Genomic DNA, 20906 nt, shown 5'->3' with positions numbered 1-20906 from the left:
ATAAATAGGCATACTAATTACAAACACCAATTAACAGAGCCCCAATGGCTTTTTGGTCTCTTGAATAGCTCCAGCTTATAGCACTTTTACATTTTGGTCTCTCTATCAGAGACTAGAACAGAACGCCTGGGGATGCTGGTCTGCCTACAGCCTGAATGGATACGGCTGGCAGGCAGGTATGTACCTCAGATCTCTGTGCTAGGAAGAGGGGCAGAGATATTGAAACAACAAGAGCAAAAATGTAGTGGGAAACCAGTTAGGGGGCACGGGGAGAGGGACAGAAGGGACCCTGGTCACCAGGCCGAAGGATGGAGTGAGGAGGCCCGGCACGGCCCTTATCCACCAGGCTGCGCTGCGCAGCCACGTCTCGTGCTTCCATGTCGCGCAGGCACAGCGCTCCTCCACGTAGCTCCCCCTGCAGCCGGCAACCAAGACCATCAGACCATGCGGGGGGCTCCAAACTTAGAGAGAGCCCCAAGCCCCAGACTTGGGAGGGGATTTCTCACGGTGAACGCCTCAGACAGGAGCAGGTCTCAGGGCAGACTGCAGCTCCCAGGCAAACCAGTGGGAGGCAGGCCTCTGGTCTTCAGCTGCAGGCTCCTGGCTGCTAACTCCCTGGCAGTGCGAACGCTGGAGCACTGGACGGCCTCAGTTTGGGGCATGTGTTCTTGGGAGGCAGGAGACCCATTCTGGAGCTTTCTCATGACTTCTGCCTGGAAGCAGCGAAGGCAGCCCTACCCTGTTCACCACTTTCTTCCAGGACCCTCTTAACACCTGGTGGAAGGGAGTCTATCAGCAGGAAGGCTGTCCGGGGTACCATGAGGACCTAACCACGCCCTGCTGCCCTCCCCCCTTTGGTCTCTTTACTCCTCATGATGGAGCTCGGGAGATGCTACTGGCTTCCCCGTGAGAGGCTGGTCGGGAACGAGAAGAACCCCAGCCAGAAGAGCAAGCGTGATCCCGAGGGGAAATCAGCATCTCCGAAGGTGCAGCCACATCTCCACTTTGTGCACAGCAGACAGAAAACCCATCATGCTGGGAGATCCCAGTCATGCTCGCCAGGCAGCTCACCACGGATATTTTTAAGCTATCTGCAGGTCTCTTAGGGCACTGTGTCCTCTGGCCTAGAACTGTGACATACAGTACACAATGCTGTGGCATAACCACACTCCCCTCTGGTCACTCTGATTACACTGGACTGGAAAGAGACAATAAGAGGCTGGGGGACAATGTGAGGGGTAAGAGTCTCACTTCCAAGCCTTTCCCCGGTGCTTCTCGATGCTCCTCCCTGGTGTCCAGATGACATCTATTAAGTGCAGGCACTGCTCCACAAGGGATCTTGGCCTCTAGCTATGAGAAGAATAGCATCAAAACAGTTGCTTGCCAACAACCCATAAATTTAAGCAAGTCAGGATGGCAGGAGCAAGCTGTCTGGGAATCATCACAGAAGGAAAGTCAAAAGCAGAGTGGTTTCACGTAGGACACACAAACCACCTCCCGCAGCGTGCTGCTCCTCTCCACACAGGCCAGCCGGGCCTGCAGGCCCCAGGAGGATTTGACACCACCTCTGCCCATATGGGGGCTTGGGAGGCCCTCACCCCAACAGCTAGTACATTTGGCTTGACGAAGGCATTCGCTCATACCACTCTGGCCCTCCTCCTTCTTAGAGGAGGGCTGAGAGCTCGGAGAAGCAAAGAGAGCCAGGGCCTTGGTTTTCTCTGCGCACAAGCCCAGCCCTCGGCCGGTTGCCCCCAACTTGACGATTAGGTCCACACAACGGGAATAGCTAATGCTGGGGAGTGGCTCCTCCCCTCCATCCCCTCGGAGCCCACCACAACGGCCACAGGACACAGCAGTGAGGACCACACGCCGCGCAAACGCACGCATTGCTTTGTGGTCTCCATCCTCACACCCACTCATACAAAACACATACCATTCCTGAGTACGAAAATGTGGGGTTCCTCCCAGAGTCATCTTGGGCATCAGAACGCTTCCCCTAACTGGTAACCGCCACGAATGCAGACTCTGAATCCGGGCCAAGAGGAGCTGAAAGCCAAGGACCCCTGGCATCTCCACAGGCAGAGCCCCTCCAAGTCGGACTTCCCCCAAGCCCGGTCTTAATCATTCTACCAAGTGGCCTCATTTCTTTTTCCTTTCTCAATTTGTGGGATCGAAGTAATTTTTTCTGTGGGTGGTAACAAAAGTCAAACTGTTTCTAATTATTTAAAAAACAAAACCACACACACAAAACAAAACAAAATTCTATGTTGCCAATTGCCCAGAGACTCACATGCCACAATTTCCGGTAACGAAGACTGTCCTTCTCAACGATCATAACCCTTGTGTCTGGAAAGCATGTGTGTCTGTCTCTGTGTGTGTGTGTCTGTCTGTCTCTCTGTCTATCTGTCCGTCTGTCCATCTGTCTGCTCCAACCTTCTCCTGAGCTGGGTGCACGCTCTTCTCACAGGACAGAGAGCAGGAAGACAGCTGGGAGGTGGACAGAATGGACTGGAAATCACATTGGGAGCCCTAAGCTTACCTTCCCCACCTCCCAATATTTATTCTCAGCAGAGCCAAGGATAAATTATTTTTTAAAAACTTGACTGTCATAGTTTCCCTCATGTTAAAATGAGGGGAAAAATTGCTACCAACTGGAAGGATTAAATAAGTTTTAAAAAGAAAATGAAATCAATTAAAACAGAGCCTAATACATAGCATTCAATGGATATGAGCTACTAAGAATATTTATGAAAAGCTCACTGACGTGATTCCTTACTCCCCCCCCCCCCGCTAACCCAAGAACCAGTCCTACATTCTCTGCTCTTCTTATTTTTCCTTTTTGCAGTGCTGGGGAGCAGACCAGGGCCCTGGCCCACACTACACAAGCGCTCCATCACCAGCCCAGTCTCTCTCCTTGTGAGGTAAGATAATTCCAAAAAAAAAAAAAAAAAAACCTTAGAAGGATTATGAGTTTATCACGAGACCTGAAAGAGAGAAGGGCAAATGGCTTCTTTCTGTGGAAAGCAAACCCATCAAGAAGTTCTGGAAAAGAAACACTGGAGGGGAAAAGGCCTTTCTTCTAGCTAACCAGACCTCAACTAGAAGCTGACGGCCCTTCTCCAAGTCACCTAGGAAAGCTCCAGGACAACCCTGCACTGACCACCACTCAGTCCAGCCCATGTGTTCCTCGCGCCTCGATGGTGGCTGTAAGTTAACTGCAGACAGTCATTTTGTGAATGGAATTCTAAGCCCATGTTTTCAGATGGGAGGATGAGGGAATCTTTCACTGTGATTTTCTAAAACAAATATTTAGTGCTTTCATCTTTTAGTGCCCTAACATGCAATCTGTCACCCAAATAAAGAGAAAGCCTCCTCATGCCAGTGTTTAGAGAAATATCACATTTCCCAAACCAGTCAGGCAAATGGCAAATGCACACAGAGTGGAGCGGATCACTTTGCACCCTGCCTCTAGCGGCAGATTGCGGGGAAGGAAGCCCAAATCACATGGGCTCCACCCGGAGGAGACTCACTGCTGGCTTCCCAAAGTGCCTCGGTGGCTTCCATCAGGATCCTGAAAATAACCTCGCTTCCAGGCTACTCTGCTCTACAAGGTAGCCAAGCTAGAGATGCTACCTTTAAGAAGCAGCTTTTATCAATCAAAAGGAAGCATGGGGACCCCCACTCTTCTCCTACCTGGAGGATATCTCCCTAAAGACCCTGTTGCCACACAAGGGTCATCTCTTATCAGTGGAGCTTGTTCCCCTGCAAGTTATGTGTACCCTCGCTCTACCACATTCTTAGGGGTTCTCTCAGGCAGTGAGGGAGAGGCAGGGCAGAAGGACCCAGAAAGGAAAGTCAGTGACTTGTGCAAGGTCGCAGTCATGATGCCTTTGCTTGGTCTGCAAGTGACTCTGATCGCTGCAGAGCCAGCAGGAAAGCCACGGCCACACACCGGATACCACCTTCCTTCTGTCCTCCCAGATCATTTCTGCTTTCTGCACCAGGTCACCGCTTCCACTTCTCAACTGCCTATGATGGCAGGTCTCCAAGTAATTACAAAGACAGGAATTAGATTGCACAAGAATTTACATGTGTGTGACTGCTATTACCTTCCCCAGCCAAATGCATGCAGAGGCATCGTCTTCAGTTCACTGGAGGGTGACACTCCAGGCTCGGGACCTTTCAAGCCACCTATCATCATTTTGCAAGAGCAGGATAAGCAAAGGCGAAGGGCTCTCCCCACACCAATATCCCTTTCCCTCTTTCCTAAGAAAGCATCAACTGCACAACGGCCAGGGCAGCGGCAGTGCCGGTCTCCCTCTACACGAGCAGTCTGTTCCAGAACCCAGGTGGGGATGCTCTAATGATCCAGGTGAGCAGCTCTGGGGCCCAAACCTCCCAATTCCTAGTTTCACCCAGATAATGAGGCAAGTGAGGACAGCCTGAGAGAACCAAATTGGGCCAACAAAACTCCACAGATCATGCTCCATCTTCATTTTAGACCCCACACCTGTAGCCCAGTAATCAGTCCTCAATCTATGAAAGAATAATACAGATAAACCAAAGCAGAATACTGCAAAAGTCACTTTATTTCACTCTGCTGTCTATATAGTTTGTAATGCTGTATTGTCCTTTGACCACCATCAGAATTAAATTGAATTTTCAATCCACAAGGTAGCTTGAAGAACTCTAGGTATGCAGGCAGGGACAGCTCAGAGCGAGGAACACAAAATGAGCCTTGCCAATGACTAATAAGGCGACAACCAAGCACTATGGTCGCCTCTCTCACACTGGAGGAGACCTGCAGTGGTAGAGGAAACTCTGAGAGCCAGGGAGGGACACTCGGCCTCCAACTGAAAAAGAACCAGCACTACCCACCAAAGAGAAAGCAGCGCAGGGAGATCTTGTGTCGCCTGTGACTGTTGTGGAGCAGCATGAGGGTGTGCATGGAGAAGGGGCTGCTCTGTGTCCTGCAGAAGTGATAACACAGACTGGTGGGCAGGTCCACAGGCCTGTCCACTAAGTCAATTCTACTATAAAGCATATCTTAAAATATACACTTCTGCAAAACTCCCACAGCTCATCTGGATGTGGTGTCACACACCTGGCATCCCAGCACCCTGGAAGGCTGAGGCAGGAAGGCCCCAAGTTCAAGGTCCACAACTTGGCGAGACCCTGTCTCAAAATTTGAAAGGACTCAGGATATAGCTTAGTGTCAAGACCAGGGGTCAATTCCCAGGACTGAAGGAAAGAAAGAAAGAAAGAAAAAAAAAAAATCCCACATCTCAAACCTTGTCCTCAAACTTAAATCAGGGTATGAGTCCAAACCTGAAATCTAGACCACTACAGAGGACTCCACCAAGCAAAACTACAGTGAAAAAAACACCCATGAGAACATGGTTTAAGGATATTTTATTGTCACAAGCAGAACAGGACCAAGGAGAAATAAATGTTCTAGTTCCCTTAGAGGCAAACACATCCCATCATGACGGCCACAAGCCCAGGTCTAGACATTGCTGTCCCCAGCTAGGAGAACAGGAGATGACCAGTCTTCCTTGCAGGACTGCCAGGAATTTCTGAGGCTACTTGACAGAGGCCATGAATGGCCTTGCTGGTGGACATCGGTCTCTTTCACCTCTATCAGCTAAAAGAATCCTGGATTCTTACACAAATGAAGGAGGACTTGCCTAAGAGATAGAGTTATTGCACCCAAGAGACTGAACTTCTCTCTGGATAGTTACAAGTTTCTTCTACTTTGCAGTCAAGAGAGGGCTTTCTCCTATTCCTCGGAATAAGCAAACTTTTTGCATGTCCCACTGGCCCCTGGAGATGCCCAGGGCTGCTAGCAACTGAGCAGCAGGAACCCAGCTGAGCAACAGAGCTGCCACCATCCTGCGGGACCCCTCCCTGCTAACCGTGTTCACCCCAAGGTCATTTCCTGCCAGCAGGAGGCTACTGCCAAGGACAAGGTGGGCAATGTGCAGGCCCAGGCAAGGCTTGGCAGATCAAGTGACCCGTGGGGCTGGGAAACGGAGCCAGCCAGGCACCCTTCAGTCACCTGAGTTCTTCCCACCTACCCTGACTTTTGTTTCTTCTTTCTCTGGTATTCTTGGTACCTTCTTATCCCCACCTACCCTTCTGGAAGGAATTACTTTTTCCAAGACAGAAGCCTTCCTCCTGAGCACTGAGCGGCCTCCACTTCGGACCTTCCTGGAGAAGAGCTTTGCTAGTTCTCCTGCCCAGGCTGCTGAGCCCGACAAGGGGTATGTATGCTCTGGGGGGCACAGCACAGGCACATGAACAAGCACACACGCCCCACGAGGATTCCCACAAAGAGTCAGAAAGTGCTCGGCGATACAAAGGCCACCCTGCCCTCACTTTCAGCCCAGGTACCGGAGGCCAGGCATTAATCAGGAAAGAGTGGCCAACATGAGGGTCTGGCTTCATCAGGAACCAGATGGGGCTTTCTACCACCCTGCTCCCCAAACTGGAAGAAGAAAATATAGTGAGTGAGTTTTTTTAAATGCAAACAAGCTTGAAATGGCCTTTCCAAGACATGACAGAGAAAACCAGAAGGTACAGAAAAAAGACAAAAAGCAACGTCTCTCACTAAACCCACTTGTACAGTTTTTCATTAAACAGGCACCAGTTCATCAAATAAATAAGGTCCCCAGGGCATACCGCTGAGCAAAGATAAGAACTAAGATCTCCCATTTTACTTATCTAACCAGAAGGGCCCTTAAGAAAAATCATTAACCGAAATTCCAGAATCTGGGCTGAACTGTGGTTTCCCTTTATTCCCAGCGCTGAGCGCCTACCTCACTGACATCGCAGGGACTGAGGACAGGAAAGGGTCCCAAGAGACAGTGCTATTGCCCCTGACTCAGATGGACCACTTGCCTGCACAGGCGCCAGCAGCCCACCAGTGGGAAGCACCCCCACACGCCATGCTAACTAAGAACTGACCTGGCGCTTTTACTTTGGGGTGCTGTAAGAAATAAGAATGTCTTAAGACTAATGAATATCCTCCCTTGATGCAGTCTGGCCCATTAAAAACTCCTGTACTTTCGCCTCAAAGAGTTACAAAAGGGGAGGATCCAAAATAACAAAGTATGAGGAGCACAACATCCAAAGGCCCAAGTCTTCTCTACTAGTGACCTTTGTTGCGGGAATGCAAAGAAAATGTGTGACTCACGAAGCATGGGGGACAGGAAGGCGCCACTGAAATAAGGGCCACTGACACAGCCCATGGAGCCAGCAGGTGCCGGGGTCCTATGAGGCCTGCACCCCATCTTGCACAGACACGCTCCTTAGAAGAGCCCCTCCAGCACACCAGCTCACCAACTGATGTGTAGTGAGCACGTGAACACCATTCACAGGGACGTCTGTTTTCAGTCCAAGACACCAGAAACAGCATGGGAAATGGGGCACAGAATGATCTCCAGGTCCACTGCCTGCTTCCACTGCCAGCACAGCTCATCAGCGGAGGACATTCATGTACTTATTAAACCTGGAAGACTTTCAGGTAGAAGCTTTGCAAAAAGCAAAAGAGAAGGGAGCAAATAAACTATTACAGGGGTCCCCCCGGCTACCCCGCCTAATAAATACAAATGGAAGAAGGTCCATTTTTGGACAGAAAGATTAGGACTATACAAGGAGTCCATAGGTTGGTCATATGTATCATGAGAGCCTTACAGAATGTTCTAGAATAGTCTTGCTTTCACCTCTTTCAACTTACGGCCTCTGTCAACTGCTTTAATAGTGGAACTCAGAGTCATCTGTGCTTGGTGTACCAGGCAATCTACCAAAGGACAGTCACTTCTAGAATGGATAACCAATAATATATATACAATACATTAATTAATACAGTAATACATTTTAAATATATATAGCATACATGGAAGAATTTCTATTATGAAGAGATATAAAATAAACAAAAAACACACAAACATTACGAGTCCACCCATAATTTTTAAAGCACTTTTTTTCAATTAGAAGGAAATATGTCAGAACATTAACTTTGCCTTTGGGCGGGAGGGACGTTTTTTGCTTCTAATCAGGGATGAGGGACAAAAAGAAAGCTCCAGCTTCGCAGAATGCCAGCTAGCTCAGCATTACAACGTAACAGTCTATACATTAGCAAAAACTTCCCTTGTAATGCACCATGCTGTGCAAATCCAAACTTTCCATACATAACATGTGCTGAAAAATAAAGTACCCAGGAAATGAAGTAATATCTATATTTGTTTCAAATGACTAAGAAGCAAAAATAAGACTTTGGCCATGGGGCCATGCTTTTTAGAAATCAGACATATAATAAGCCACAGATTTATAGGATGTGGTCTAATAAACCTAAGAAAAGTTTCATTTCCTCTTACCCAACTGGTTAACTCCCTGTCTATGTGACTAGCTTTGCAAATTTAGCAGAAGTCTCTTTTTTCCCTTAAATTTATAGGTTGAGAGGTTAATGAGCAAGCAGCAGCACTAATGTGCCCCCTTTTGAAAACACAGACACAGACACCTAAAAATTAAATGAAAACAGGCGCAACAGCAGCAAAAAGGCAGGTCAGCCAAAACTCGAGAAGAGACGGGGAGTACCACCTTGCTAAAGCCGCTGATCAGGAGAAGTTTACAGAAACCCTGAGGAGGAAGGAAGCAGGGAATAAGGGAAGGGCACAGACAAAGAACTTTTTAAAAATCTGTTTGCAAGTATTTCAGTGGAAATGGTATTGACCAAGCAATTACAGGAAAAAAACATTTTCTTTCTTATCTGAATGTGGTTGTGCCTCGGTCACACCCTGTTATTGTCACTATTGGCCATGTTAATAGCCCCAGTGTAGTGACTTTGTGTGGCTAGCTTGAAAATGTACATGAATAGCTAACCAGAAAGTGAGTCATGCTTGCCCAGGTGGGTATTGACTTTCTTAGTCATATTTACTCAATGAGGCTACCAATCTGAATTCCTAGAGAAGAGACTTACAGGGTTAGAACCAAGCTGCACTGCACAGAAAGAAGAGGAACAATGAATGCTGAAATGGATGGGGTGGAAGGTATCCTAAGTGTGAGATTTGCAAACTGAAAATTTACATGCCCTGAATCAAGAGATCCTTCCCAGCAACTAGGGCCAAAGGTCTAAAGGGACCAAGTGCACGCTCCTTCAGCAAGCAGAAGCTGGGCACAGTGACAGCGACCACGGATGATACTCGTTCTTGCTGGGGGGGCCTTACACCAGCTACTCAATCTCTCTGTGGCTCAGTTACCTTGTTTGCAAAACAGAAATAACTCACAGTGGCCCCTTCTTAGGGTTGTTGTTCAGTTTTGAAGAGTTACTCTAGGGGCGCAAATCTCCATTAGCATCTGGATCATAGAAACTTGGCGTAAAATGTCAAGAGTGTGCCCTAGATTCCTGGTACGCGTGGCTTGTATCCCATTATACCCTGATCCACGAGTTGCTTTACAGAGGAGCAAGCACCTCGACTTGACAAAAGAGGTGATAGATGTTTGTTTGTTTGTTTTCTCCAATACCTGGAATCACACTCAGGACCTTGTGCCTGCCAGGCAGGCCCAACAGGTAATAGAAGGGTTGGCTCCCACTTAGTTCTCCTATCTGCCAGTCAGTCCTACCTTGCTCCCTACAGCCAACGCTGGCCTGATGGGGGTGCGCATGCCCCACTGCAATGCTTTAAGCAGCAAGGGCTGCAAGCAACATACCACAAAGTTCCACGAAGACTTTGTGGGAAGGAATTGCTGCAACAGCTACCCTGCCACGTGGACACATGGTCAGTGCACGAGTCACCAAGAATCTGCCGGTCCTGCAGCACTGCAATACCAGTTCTCTTGCAAAACACTCACTTTATATATAGCCCATCCGGCAGGGAAACTGAGGCACACAATGGTCAGTTTAACCTGCCCAAGTTGGTACCATCCACAAGTGGTGTCTTTGTGTCCAGATTGTTCACAATTTATATTTAGGCCCCACGTAGAGTGGCATTTCGGGGCTTCCTTGGGAGATGTTTGTCTGTTCTGAAGACAAGGCTGAGAAATGCTCACCGTCACTGGCGCCAGGGAACTAATCAGCTCCTGCTGATCTTGAGTTATAAGGAAGAAACCCAGTCTTTCTGTTTCTATTTCCTCATTATCAAAATGGGTCCCTGGTTCTCCTTTATCTCCCTCCTAACTCTGACTAGAGATTAATGACTTAGCATGTGCCAGGTCCTGGTAGGTGAGCAGCCTTCTATCCTTAACGGCTGGCATGAGCAGCCATGCCTATTACCAGCTGACCATTGAGAGGCTGCTGAGGGGCCTCTCCACTCTGTGAGGTCCACGCCAGTTACACGGGCACACACATTCCTGCTCCAGGTCATCAGGGGTAAGTATGCCAAGCTCAGGCCTGGTCAGAAACAGGACAGAGTGAGGGGTGTGGAAAACCTAGAAGTGTCTTGCATTTTTATTCCTGTCTGGCTTCTGTGGAGTGTTAGACTGCAGGGTTTCCATAGGACATAAATACATGAGTTGCTAGCTGAAGGAACACACATTAAAATACAGAAAAACAACTTGGTGCTCTATCAAGTGAAAAGAAAACACAAACAATGGTCAGGCACAATTCCAATTTCAACACTTTTAAGGATTAATACACATGACAGACTAGAAAGATAGGCACCCACTTATTAAGGAGATTCCCCACAGATACAGAAGTAGAGGGCTTACATTTTCTTCTATGTATTTTGCCACATGTCTCTAAGTTCTCTCAATGGCTTTTTTTTTTTTTTTTTTTTTTTGTGGTCCCAGGGATTGAACTCAGGACCTTGCGCTTGCCAGGCAAGCACTTATTCCAATGAGCTATCTCCCTGGCCCTCAAGGGCTTTTAACTACTACTTAAACTACACCATGCTTCCGGCTGATTTACTCTAAAGGCAAGACGTATACGTGCATGGATCTCTGCCTACTGGAGCAACCACATTTTCAGCCCCTATAACCTCAGCACATAGCACAGCACACAGCACCTACCAGGGATACAATAAATGTTTTAAAAAGACAGACATTTTACTAATTGGCTCATGAATATTCACTTCTCTTTAAAAAAAAAATAACATTAGTACTAAGTCATTTGCTGTTTAAATCTAAGAGTTACTTTTTTATCTGCACTGACTTTTGCTTTCTTGGAGATAAAAGCATGTTCTAGATGTTCTTTATTCTTTGGGACTACTAATTTGAAGAGAACTGTCACTCTCAGGCACGGAGCAGTGTGGGGTATTGATGCAGTATTGAATTATTTAAAAGAAATTAACAGTGCTTCCTGTCCTTGGAGAGCAACATCTGCGAGGAAAGCCATTCATGGCTGCCTCCGGTAGGAGCCCTTGCAGAGAAGTGAGCATTTCCCAGCACCCTGGGTTTTAAAAGAAAACTCTCTTGAGTTCTGAATTACTAATAATAAAGGCATAGTTTAGGCAGTAACTTCCCTTCCACTGGGAGTTATAAAAAGTCCCAGGAAATTACTTCCTGGGGTCAAGTTCAATGGCATAACGTGCTGCTCATCACTCTCATGAAGCCCTCATGTGACACGGAATCATGTGGCCTTTATGGAGAGCCACACGCCTCGAAGGCGCAGTAGCACCACCTCCACCCTCTTCTTGTAAACTGGCGTTTTTATAGCTATGATATCCCGGTTGGCGGGCAGTGCAGTCAGACATCGTGGCACCAGAGATGACAGTGACCCAGTAAGAATGCAAGGATGGTGGCGGGCAGATGGGACGCCCTCGGATGGGCGGCTGCGTTTGTGCGCTAGCTCAGCTCATACCGTCAGTGTGCAGCAGACCTACCTCCATACACCAGGGCTCCCCAAGCTTTTGTAAGGAGCGGCTCCTTGTCATGTCCCTGAAGACTTGAGTGCTGACAGTGAAGTCTGAGGGGGGGTAGAAGTGCTGACAGGCATGTCCCTGAGTGCAGCAAGGGAGGGGGCTCTGCTGCCAGGAAGAAAGGGGAACAGAGTGAGGCTCGGGAGAGGACCGCGGTCACCAAGGCATACACAGTCCCCAGCCTGACTCCCGGCCCTAGCCCACATTTCTCTGCAAACTCTAAATAATGAAGATCACACTTCCCAACATGAACCCGGAGCTCGGCCACCTCCCTGCCGTGTAGGGTCTGCAGGGCACCTCAAAGGAAATTCCTCCAGGGAGCCTTCCTCCTGGGCCCCCAGGCGCCCTCCGCTGTCCAGACGGACAGACCAGGCTGCTCCTCCATCACAGCCTGCAGGGAGCCTCCTAGCTATGCCCTCTCTCTCAACTTACCTTACTGAGCCTTGCGAAACTGTGACATCACCCTGAAAGACTATTAGCTGCATAGGTCTGCTCGGTGCTTAAGCTCTTGGCGGACGTGACATGTCTAACTCTCTCTCTCTCTCTCTCTCTCTCTCTCTCTCTCTCTCTCTCTCTCTCTCTCTCTCTCAAATAAATAAATAACCCCTCACAAGGGTGCGCAGTACACACTGCAGGTGCTCAGAAATACGTGCTCGATGGAACTGCCTCCTCTAATGTGGGCCTGGATGGGATGGATTCTTAGGAGAGCTATGCCCATCTTACAGAGGAGGAAACTGACTCAGAGACGTTAAGGAGCATGCCCAAGGTCACATACTGGGAGAGCAGACCAGAAACCACGGTAGAGTCAACTCACAGAAAGGCGGCTGTGTAGACCGTGTGCCTGTCCAGAGGCTCACCATGGCTCTGCATGCAGTGTAGGTAACTTAGGGGTGAATTCAGGGCCATAAGGAATGACCTGGGTTCAAGAAGCACTATTTCACAATGAAGAAATAGTATCCTAAAGTTCCTTAAAAAACAGGAGGAAAGAAAATGTCTATACCCTTTATGGCTCACTATAAGAAATGTATCTTCTTTTCTCTATTTTAGCCTTTTAAATTTTCACATATGAAGGAGTCAGAATAGCACATGGTCATGGCGCATAGCCTCGCACTGGGGCAGGCTGAGGCAAGAGAACTGCAAGTTCAAGGTCAGCTCTGGCAATTAAACCCTATCTTAAAATAAAATAAAATAAAATAAAAAAGGAGCTGGGTCCTAGGTTGACACTCAGTGTCACCAAAAAGGAAAAAACAAAGAGCCCAGGCAGCTGCACCCACCGGCAATCCTAGTGACTGGGGAGGCCGCAGCAGGATGGCCAAGCTCAAGGACAGCTGCGAGACCAAGCTACACAGTCTCAAAATCAAGTTAAAAAGGTCTGGTGGTCTACCTCAGCACTCGCTGGATTCAATCTCTAGTACCACCAAAATCTAAAAATAGAAAATGTAAAACTTAAAAAATATTTCCATACATATATATACATACATACACATACATATAAACAATTATTATCCATCAATATTTAGTCTTTTTAATCCTGAGTAATAATTTAGGACTAAGAACATGAGATGGAACACAATACTCAGTGCCTTCTACGCTCCGCTATTCACTGTAGGAACCACCCGAGTGAACACAGCAGGTGTGGGTGACTACGGAGGGGACAGCAGACCCTCCCGGCACGATCTGCAGCACGGCCACCATCGCACCTAGTCTTCCCAAGGAGATGAAAGCCCACAGACAGCGCACACCCTCCAAACGAGAGGGGCCACGCCAGGAGCCACCAGCACCCACGGCCCAGGAACCTGCCCCTGGAGGGCTGCGCCATGACCCACCCAGGAGCCCGCCCCTCTCTGTCCAGGAAGGAGAGGCCCCACCCTGACCTCGCTCCACAGCAGTCACCGGGGAACAGGAGAGCCAGGAGGCCACCAGGGCAGTCCAGGGGCCCGCTTTGCCCTGCTGCAGCAGCGAGTCACTGGTGCTGCCCCTGAAGGCAGCACAGCCAACCCGCCAGCGATTCCCGGCAGAAGCCTGGCACCTCGGGGTTTCATTCTTGTCTGTTCACTTTGTTTCTTAACACAATGCTATAAGGTGGAAGAAGGGGTCCCAAGGGCAAGTGCCACAGCAGAAGAGGCTAGAACTGGAACACAACCAGGTTTGCTGCATACCACTTAGGTCTGGGGTCAGAATCCTGGGCCTCTACACTGAGCAATATCTCCAGCTCCTTTTAAAAAAGAAGTATGAGGCATTTTTGGCATAGGGTCTTGCCTGAATTACTGAACTGCCCAGGCTGGGCCCGAATCTGCAGTTCCCCTGCCCCTGCCTCCCCGAGTCCCGAGACTGCAGGGAGGCACCACCTCTGGCCTCCGTTTCATCTTATCGTCCACGGCCATTCCCTCAAGGCCTGCACTCTTACAGGGCCAGGTGCACGCGCACGTCCTCCACCCAGATCTAGCTAGCCTTTTCCATGCTAGGGACCCAGGACCCAGAGAGTCAAACTTACAGGTCATACCCACCAATCCCACCGACTCTGATCTTATAGAACTTCTTTTCCCCACCTCATCTAAAGGGCCTACCCTGCTGTTCCCCTAATTTGAGTGTCCTTACTCATTTTTAATCCTTTGGCAGAAAACAAAAAATCTTGTAAGCCACTTTAAATTTTCAGTATGTAAGATACCCTACAAAGGTCTAAGTGCGTGCGCACGTATTAGACCGCCTTGCTCCATGAGAACTCCCGCCGAGCCTCCTGTGAGCACGAGAGCCGACAACACTTCCTACAGACCACGCAGCTCACACCGGGTGAGTGTCTGCTCAGCACCCATTCACGACCCTCGTGGTCACAGTGACCTGGACTCCTCAGGAGCCGCTTCCCTTGTAAGACGTGCAGCTCAGGCGCACGCGACTTCTCCTCCAGCTCCGGGCTGGCCCGGGCCCTCGGGCCAAGCCCTTTCCACACACTGCACTGGGTCTGAAGCAGCAGACACGCTGAGAAGACCATTCTGGACTGGAAAACATCAAGCCAACCTGGAGACAACAGAGGCAACTGGTGCTGGCAAGCAGTCCTGGGACTGAGGCCTCTAAATACACCGAGTATATTTACAGATCAATGTACTCATTTTCTCTGGCCAGTGTGAACTGACTTTAAAGTCTGGAGCAGTCTGCTCACTTTCGTCAGGCTGTCTCAATAATCATCTCTTCACGGATGAAGCAGAATGTAGAAGCGCTCCAGGAGAAGGTAAATCAAAGCCCTGTGAGTTCTCTGCTGCTCACAGGACCAGGGGACTAGAGCAGGTGTTCAGGGTTTCTGGAAATACGAACGTAGCTTACGGCCAGGGTCTAGAATGAAGGGGAAGGACCTTCGCTGACCATGTTCCTGCCATCCCACAGGCCCTGCTTCCCTTCTCCTCCAGGGTCATCATCAAAACCACTGGAGACACTGACCAAGCAGATGCAGAAAACAGAGCCCACAAATCCTTGGGTGTGTTCAAATCTGCCCCCTGGCTTACTGCACATATGCTACACTGATGCACAGGATTTCAGGAATTGTGTTTCCTCTGGGGAAGGTGAAAGAAGGCTGTATCCTGGCAGGGACAAGGCGAGCAGGAGGGGCTGAGTGAGAGCTTGGGCCTCCTGGACAGCACAATCCTGTGACACGGTGTTGGCCCCATCTGCCCACGGGCCCGCAGATCAAGAGTCAAGGCCTGCCGCAGGAAAGTCGGAGCGATATTTACACAATTTCACTACCCGGCTTCCTTACAAGCTTACCACCCTGCAACACGTAGCTGGGCAGCACGCGAAGGTAATGCCATAGAATGAAGCCCAGTGAGCTGGGAAAGTGTAAATGGTTCTGCCAGAAAAAGATAAAGAAATAATGGGAAAATATAGAAAAAAGAGCTGGGACGCATTTAAGCAACAAAGAAGATCTAAAAATACCTAATACCTCCAGAAAGTTAAAAAACAACAACTTTGTATGAAATAGTATCATTCAGAGTGAAATTACCAAACCACTGTTCACTGGTGGGAGAATCTAAATCTGTCCTGGATGAGTCTAACATACAAGTGAGTAGACGCGCAGAAGGGACTGTCCTCTACTGTGTGGGTGTGCACCACCCAACTAGTTGAAGGTCTGAACAGACAAGAAGCAGATCCCCAGGTGAGCTCCCACATTGGAGCTGGGACATCCACTTGGCTCACCCTGGGAGTCGGCCACAGCAGCATCTGTACCTGGGTCTCAAGCTCCAGCACGATCCTAAGCCTTAAGTGAGAGCCAGAACTGTCCCATGGCCTCTCCTGGGTCTCCCCTCTGCCAACTGCAGATCACAGGATTCTCGACTTCCTAGTCAGAGGCCAGCTTCCTAGCTAAGCCTGTTCTACATCATCTGCACATCCATCTGCCTGGTTCCACATCTCTGGAGAGCCCTAGAACATCTGGCTTATATGGTCTGTGAATTTTCTCCTCCACAGTAAGAGGGAAAAGATCATTCATGTATCTCTAAATGAGATATGAATTTAAAAATGCTTTGAGTCTTAGGAATCATCTAACCTAAATCTTTCTTCAAAATGTTGACCCCTAAAATCCAGATTCTGAAAAACAAGAGACTTCGGGGTTGTAGGCGGACCATGGCTACAAAAAAATCCATGCCTTTGGAATAAGGAACCTAAAGGAACGTGAGGTGATGACAAGGGCCATTACACTAAAAAAGCAAATTAGTAAAATGACAATTTCCTAAATTTGGTGAAAGGATAAAATCCCCTTATTTATCACTTACTCACATATATATGTGTGTATACAAGCAGGGACCCTGAAACACACGCCACAGCAACCATTCAAACAAACAAGCTGGGAGCACATCTCTATAGGCTGTGCTGATCTGGCAACAAGCACTTGGATAATTCTTACCCTTGATGGTGAGGTAATGATGGGAACTAATTATACTTGAAATATGTCACCTAACAACTTTAAACAGGGGCAAAGAAGCTGTACTCAGGGCGCCAGACAAGCTATCATTTTCATCTTTAAACGTTAGCCCAGCTCTTCCTCAAACCAGAATACCATCACTGGCACGGCAAATGCAAGTCATATTTTCTTTCCTCAACATAATTTTTAAAAATGTGAACACATGGGGCTGGAGAGATCGCTCAGTAGGGCCTGAGTTCAATCCCCAGTTCTGAAAAGAAAAAAAAAAGTGAACATGTATGACTAGGTCTGAGGAAAGCGAAGACACAGGGCAATGTACAGGTAGGAATGGCCACTCCTCCTATCCGCGTCCTTGTCGCGCAGCAGCCGGGCTGAGTCAGTGTGAGCCAGCAGGGAATCACCATCCCAGGAGGAGAAGTCTGCCTCACTGCAGTGACCCCAAACCAGGCCCAGCAAAAGGGGGAGCCAAGCACAAGTGGTGCTGACACCCAGGCTGCCTTTACGCTTCCCTTTAGCAGGCGCTCCGCTCCTTTCCTCAACTGTGTAGAGGTGCAGGCACAGGGCCTCCGTGCCACTGCCGCCGCCACTGCCCACTAACCAGCTGTGAGCCCCGACACCCAGGGCTTTGTCTGCCCCTTCACATGGGAGCTGGCAGCTGGGTGCCTTCAAGGGTCCTGCCAGCTCCCTCGTAGAAACGTGGGCGCCACTGGGCTCCATGGCTTTCCAGAAGCGCGTTGCCTCCTTGCATCTGGATGTGGACAAAAGGTGACACACGGTGCCACTTATTTTACCAGATAAGTTTAGGAAAAGGCATGAGTGGGGATTGGCAGCACGCTTTCAAATGGTGCTTAGTGGTTAAAACAAGCTTTGACAGCTTGTTCCCCCTTCCTTTGGAAAAAATTTCTGCTATCAAATACTCAGAAGTTGGAAGCAAGATAATTGTTCATCATATTATAATAAACAATGAGGGAAAGGAAGATACAAAAAAAATTAAGGAAACAAAGGGAAAAGGGGAAAGAGAATTAGGAGAATAATTCTGAGTGAAGGAGATGATTTACTTTTTAAGTTCATATCAGCAGAATATTTGGTCCAAATATGCAGGCCAAGACTTTACTTACTAGTACAAAAGGTAAAGAATGAAAGCGGTGAACATTTTTATCAGACTTGGGAGTGGAGTCCTAACAGGCCTGGCTGGATACTACAGGAAGGCCTTTGTAGAGAGCAGCCAAGTTCCAGGGACACCCATAAACTCCAGTGGACACACGGCACCGCCCTACCCCTGGCTTGCTGTGACTCTGAGGAGGCTCAGCGTGACCTCAAGCAGGGTGGAAAAGGAAGCTTTCCCCCGCAACATCCATAGCACTACTTACATGGGACTGAGCGTCTCTGTCCTTAACAGTATCATCTCTCCAAACAAGCAGAGTGCCAGCAAGCTTGTCGATTACTTGGAAAGAGCAGGAGCTGATGCCCACGTCCAAGCCTAATGTCCAAGCCCACGACCTTAATTGCAAAGGACAGGCTACGTACACCAGAAGTAGAGGCAGGTGCTCCACCCAACAAGCACCGGCCACAGAGAGCTTCCTGACTCTATCTAATAAAGTCAGCATTATACTGTGCTTTTAACAAGACCCTTGCTGCAGGAAAGTTCCTTCCCGGGGCGAGCTCTGGGAAGAAATGCTGGCCCTTGCTGCACACTGTGAACAGCGCCGGGCCAGAGAGGCCAGGGGGTCTGATTAGGACTTGTGATGTCTATCATGCGATCCCCTCTTTAAAAACCAACACATCTCCTACAAAAAGACAGCAAGCGCCTAACACTGAATCAAGAGGAGGTAAAGACAACACAGGCTGGGAATCTCAGTTGCCACTCAGGAATTTAGAAGCTTTGTGAAAGAAAGCAGGATTGATGAGCAGGAGCCCCTTCCTCCCCCTACCAGTGGGAATCAAATGTTTTAACATGCAAATAACAGGTTTCCAGAACAATCCTGGATTTTTTCCTGAAAATGTTTTCATAATTCACATCTTGTTAGCCACAGGAACCCCAATTATGTGTCCTCCCTTCTCATTTCTACTAACCAATTACTAGCATTAGATAATAACATACTATTTTTCTGCTAATACGCTTCCTGACAACATCAAACTCCAGAGGGTCTTCGTGGTGTAATAACTGAATAATTGTGCAAAGAAGGGCTAATTTATGAGAAAATGCTATTTAAACCTCTTCAGGTATTTATGAAAATGAGCCATTTGGGTTGCAGTGCACTACAGACATTAAACTAATTGCATAAAAACATACTAAATTGAAATGATTTTTTTGAAAAAAGTTTTTCTGAGACATCATGAATGAATCACACTGTTAGGCTATAAAGACAGACTCAGAAACAAAGGGTTCCCATAGACAGACTGAGCTCGACACCACCCCATTCAGAAAGAGAGCGCACAAGCACGTTTAAGGAAAAGCTTGCCAGCTCCGCTCACTAACATCCGGGCTCCAAAATGACACTCACCCCAATTTATCACCCCTAGAAAGAACATGCTGGTGCCAATCTGGCCACGTGGACCATCACCATTGTGTGAGCCAGCAGACACAACATGCATCCAGGGGCTCCCGCCTGGCTCTGGTGCTGAGACACAAGAGGGGGTTCCCTGGTTAGGGCAGACCCAACCCGAGTCAGCTGCTTTGTAAATCATTTTCTCTGTCTTAAGATATTTGAGGTCTCCCAATCTGAAAAAAGACATTTGGAGTTTATAGTCACAGCATCACATGTATTGGGTGTGCAATGAATTATTTTTTGTGACCCTCAAGGCTTGCAGCATCTCCTTCCGATCTGAACACGTGGATCTTTATTAGCAAAAATTAGGTTAGAGCATGTGGCTGGATGGAGAGGAGGTGCACGAGGCACCAACTGGAGGATCCAGTAACATCTTGCTCCTGTTTCTTTCCTGAGTAAATAAAACAGCCCTTGGGGCCAAAATGTAGGCCCCAGGAGGAAAGCGGTCCTACAGCCTTCTAGTTAGATCGTTTGGGAGATAGCCACCATTTTTCAGTCTTTCTTGAAAGACTGTTGCGGGTTCCCTGATTCATAAGTTGGAAATCATCTTTGTGTGTCTATATACATAGGCACTGCATTAAAACTTCAGATTTTCCTTGAAATGTTGCTCCTCTGACTACTTAAGGGACATTAATGCCAGAAAGAGTCCTATAGGGGACCGTTCAGAGCTGACGACACAGACCTGGCAGGGCTGCGACTCCCCTGACCTGAGGAGCCCTATTTCTGGCCAAAGGCATCACAAGGCAAATCTGAATGCAAACATACGTGGGCTTCTTAATACTCACAATACGTAAAAATGCCCTCAATGGAAACTAAAGAAAGCTAAGCAGAAAACAAGCCTCTCCAGGCTGGAAAGACTTCACCTGGCCACAGTCTGCTGGCTGTCATCTAACTGACCACCACTAGAAGAGAACAAGAAGAGCAAGCAGAGAGCGCCTATCGGAGGCACACTCCAGGCACTATCGACAGTGTCCTGGCCACAGTGTCTTGGCCCTCAGCCAACCGACAGGAAGAGTAACTAAAAATAGCTTTCTACTGATCAAAAGTATTTAATGTTCCAGAGATCATAAATTCTGAAGTCATCCTGCCCCAATGTTTGTTTCTGCTCAGTCTTGATTTGTTAAAATACATGGATTGTTCAGACTCGGAAATCTTTGCCTCTAGTTATAAGAACAGTCTCAAAGAAAATTATATTTTGAAAATTAAAACAAATATAAGCTATATACTCTCCAAATTCTGCAGTCTACCCTCAATTATGAATGGATCAATAAAGTGTGGTCTAGCCCTACAGGTGAGTAGTATTCAGCATATTAAGGAAAGAAGTACAGATGCATGGTACAGAGTGGATAAACCTTGAAAATATTATGCCAAGAGAAAGAAGCCAGTCACGGAAAATCAAATTCTATGACTGCATACATACTCTGAATACCCAGAACTGGCAAATCCATCAAGAAAATGTAGACTGATGATTGTCTTAAAAAAAAAAAAAAAAAAAGGTAGAGTGGAAGAACAGGTATGACTACCAGTAGATGCAGAGGATATTTTTTTAAGGGTGAATGAAACTATTCTAGCATGCTGATGATACTTGCATAT

General features: G+C 48.0%; 1 protein-coding gene across 2 annotated transcripts in view; it reads right to left on the bottom strand.

The window, feature by feature from the left end:
* The window catches only part of Tcf7l2 (transcription factor 7 like 2), a 174768-nt gene that overhangs the window by 57620 nt on the left and 96242 nt on the right, over window positions 1-20906 (bottom strand). For both annotated transcript variants that reach the window (XM_023715552.1, XM_023715547.1), the window contains exon 3: window positions 11820-11963. In XM_023715552.1, coding sequence (XP_023571320.1) covers window positions 11820-11963 — 144 coding nt within the window. The remainder of the gene's footprint in view (window positions 1-11819; window positions 11964-20906) is intronic.

The sequence above is a fragment of the Octodon degus genome, unplaced genomic scaffold (assembly GCF_000260255.1).
Source record: "Octodon degus isolate 3935 unplaced genomic scaffold, OctDeg1.0 scaffold00042, whole genome shotgun sequence".
In the NCBI taxonomy this organism is placed as follows: Eukaryota; Metazoa; Chordata; class Mammalia; order Rodentia; family Octodontidae; genus Octodon; species Octodon degus.
The sequence above is the reverse complement of the archived record's forward strand: the minus strand, read 5'-3'. Positions and strand labels throughout refer to the sequence as shown.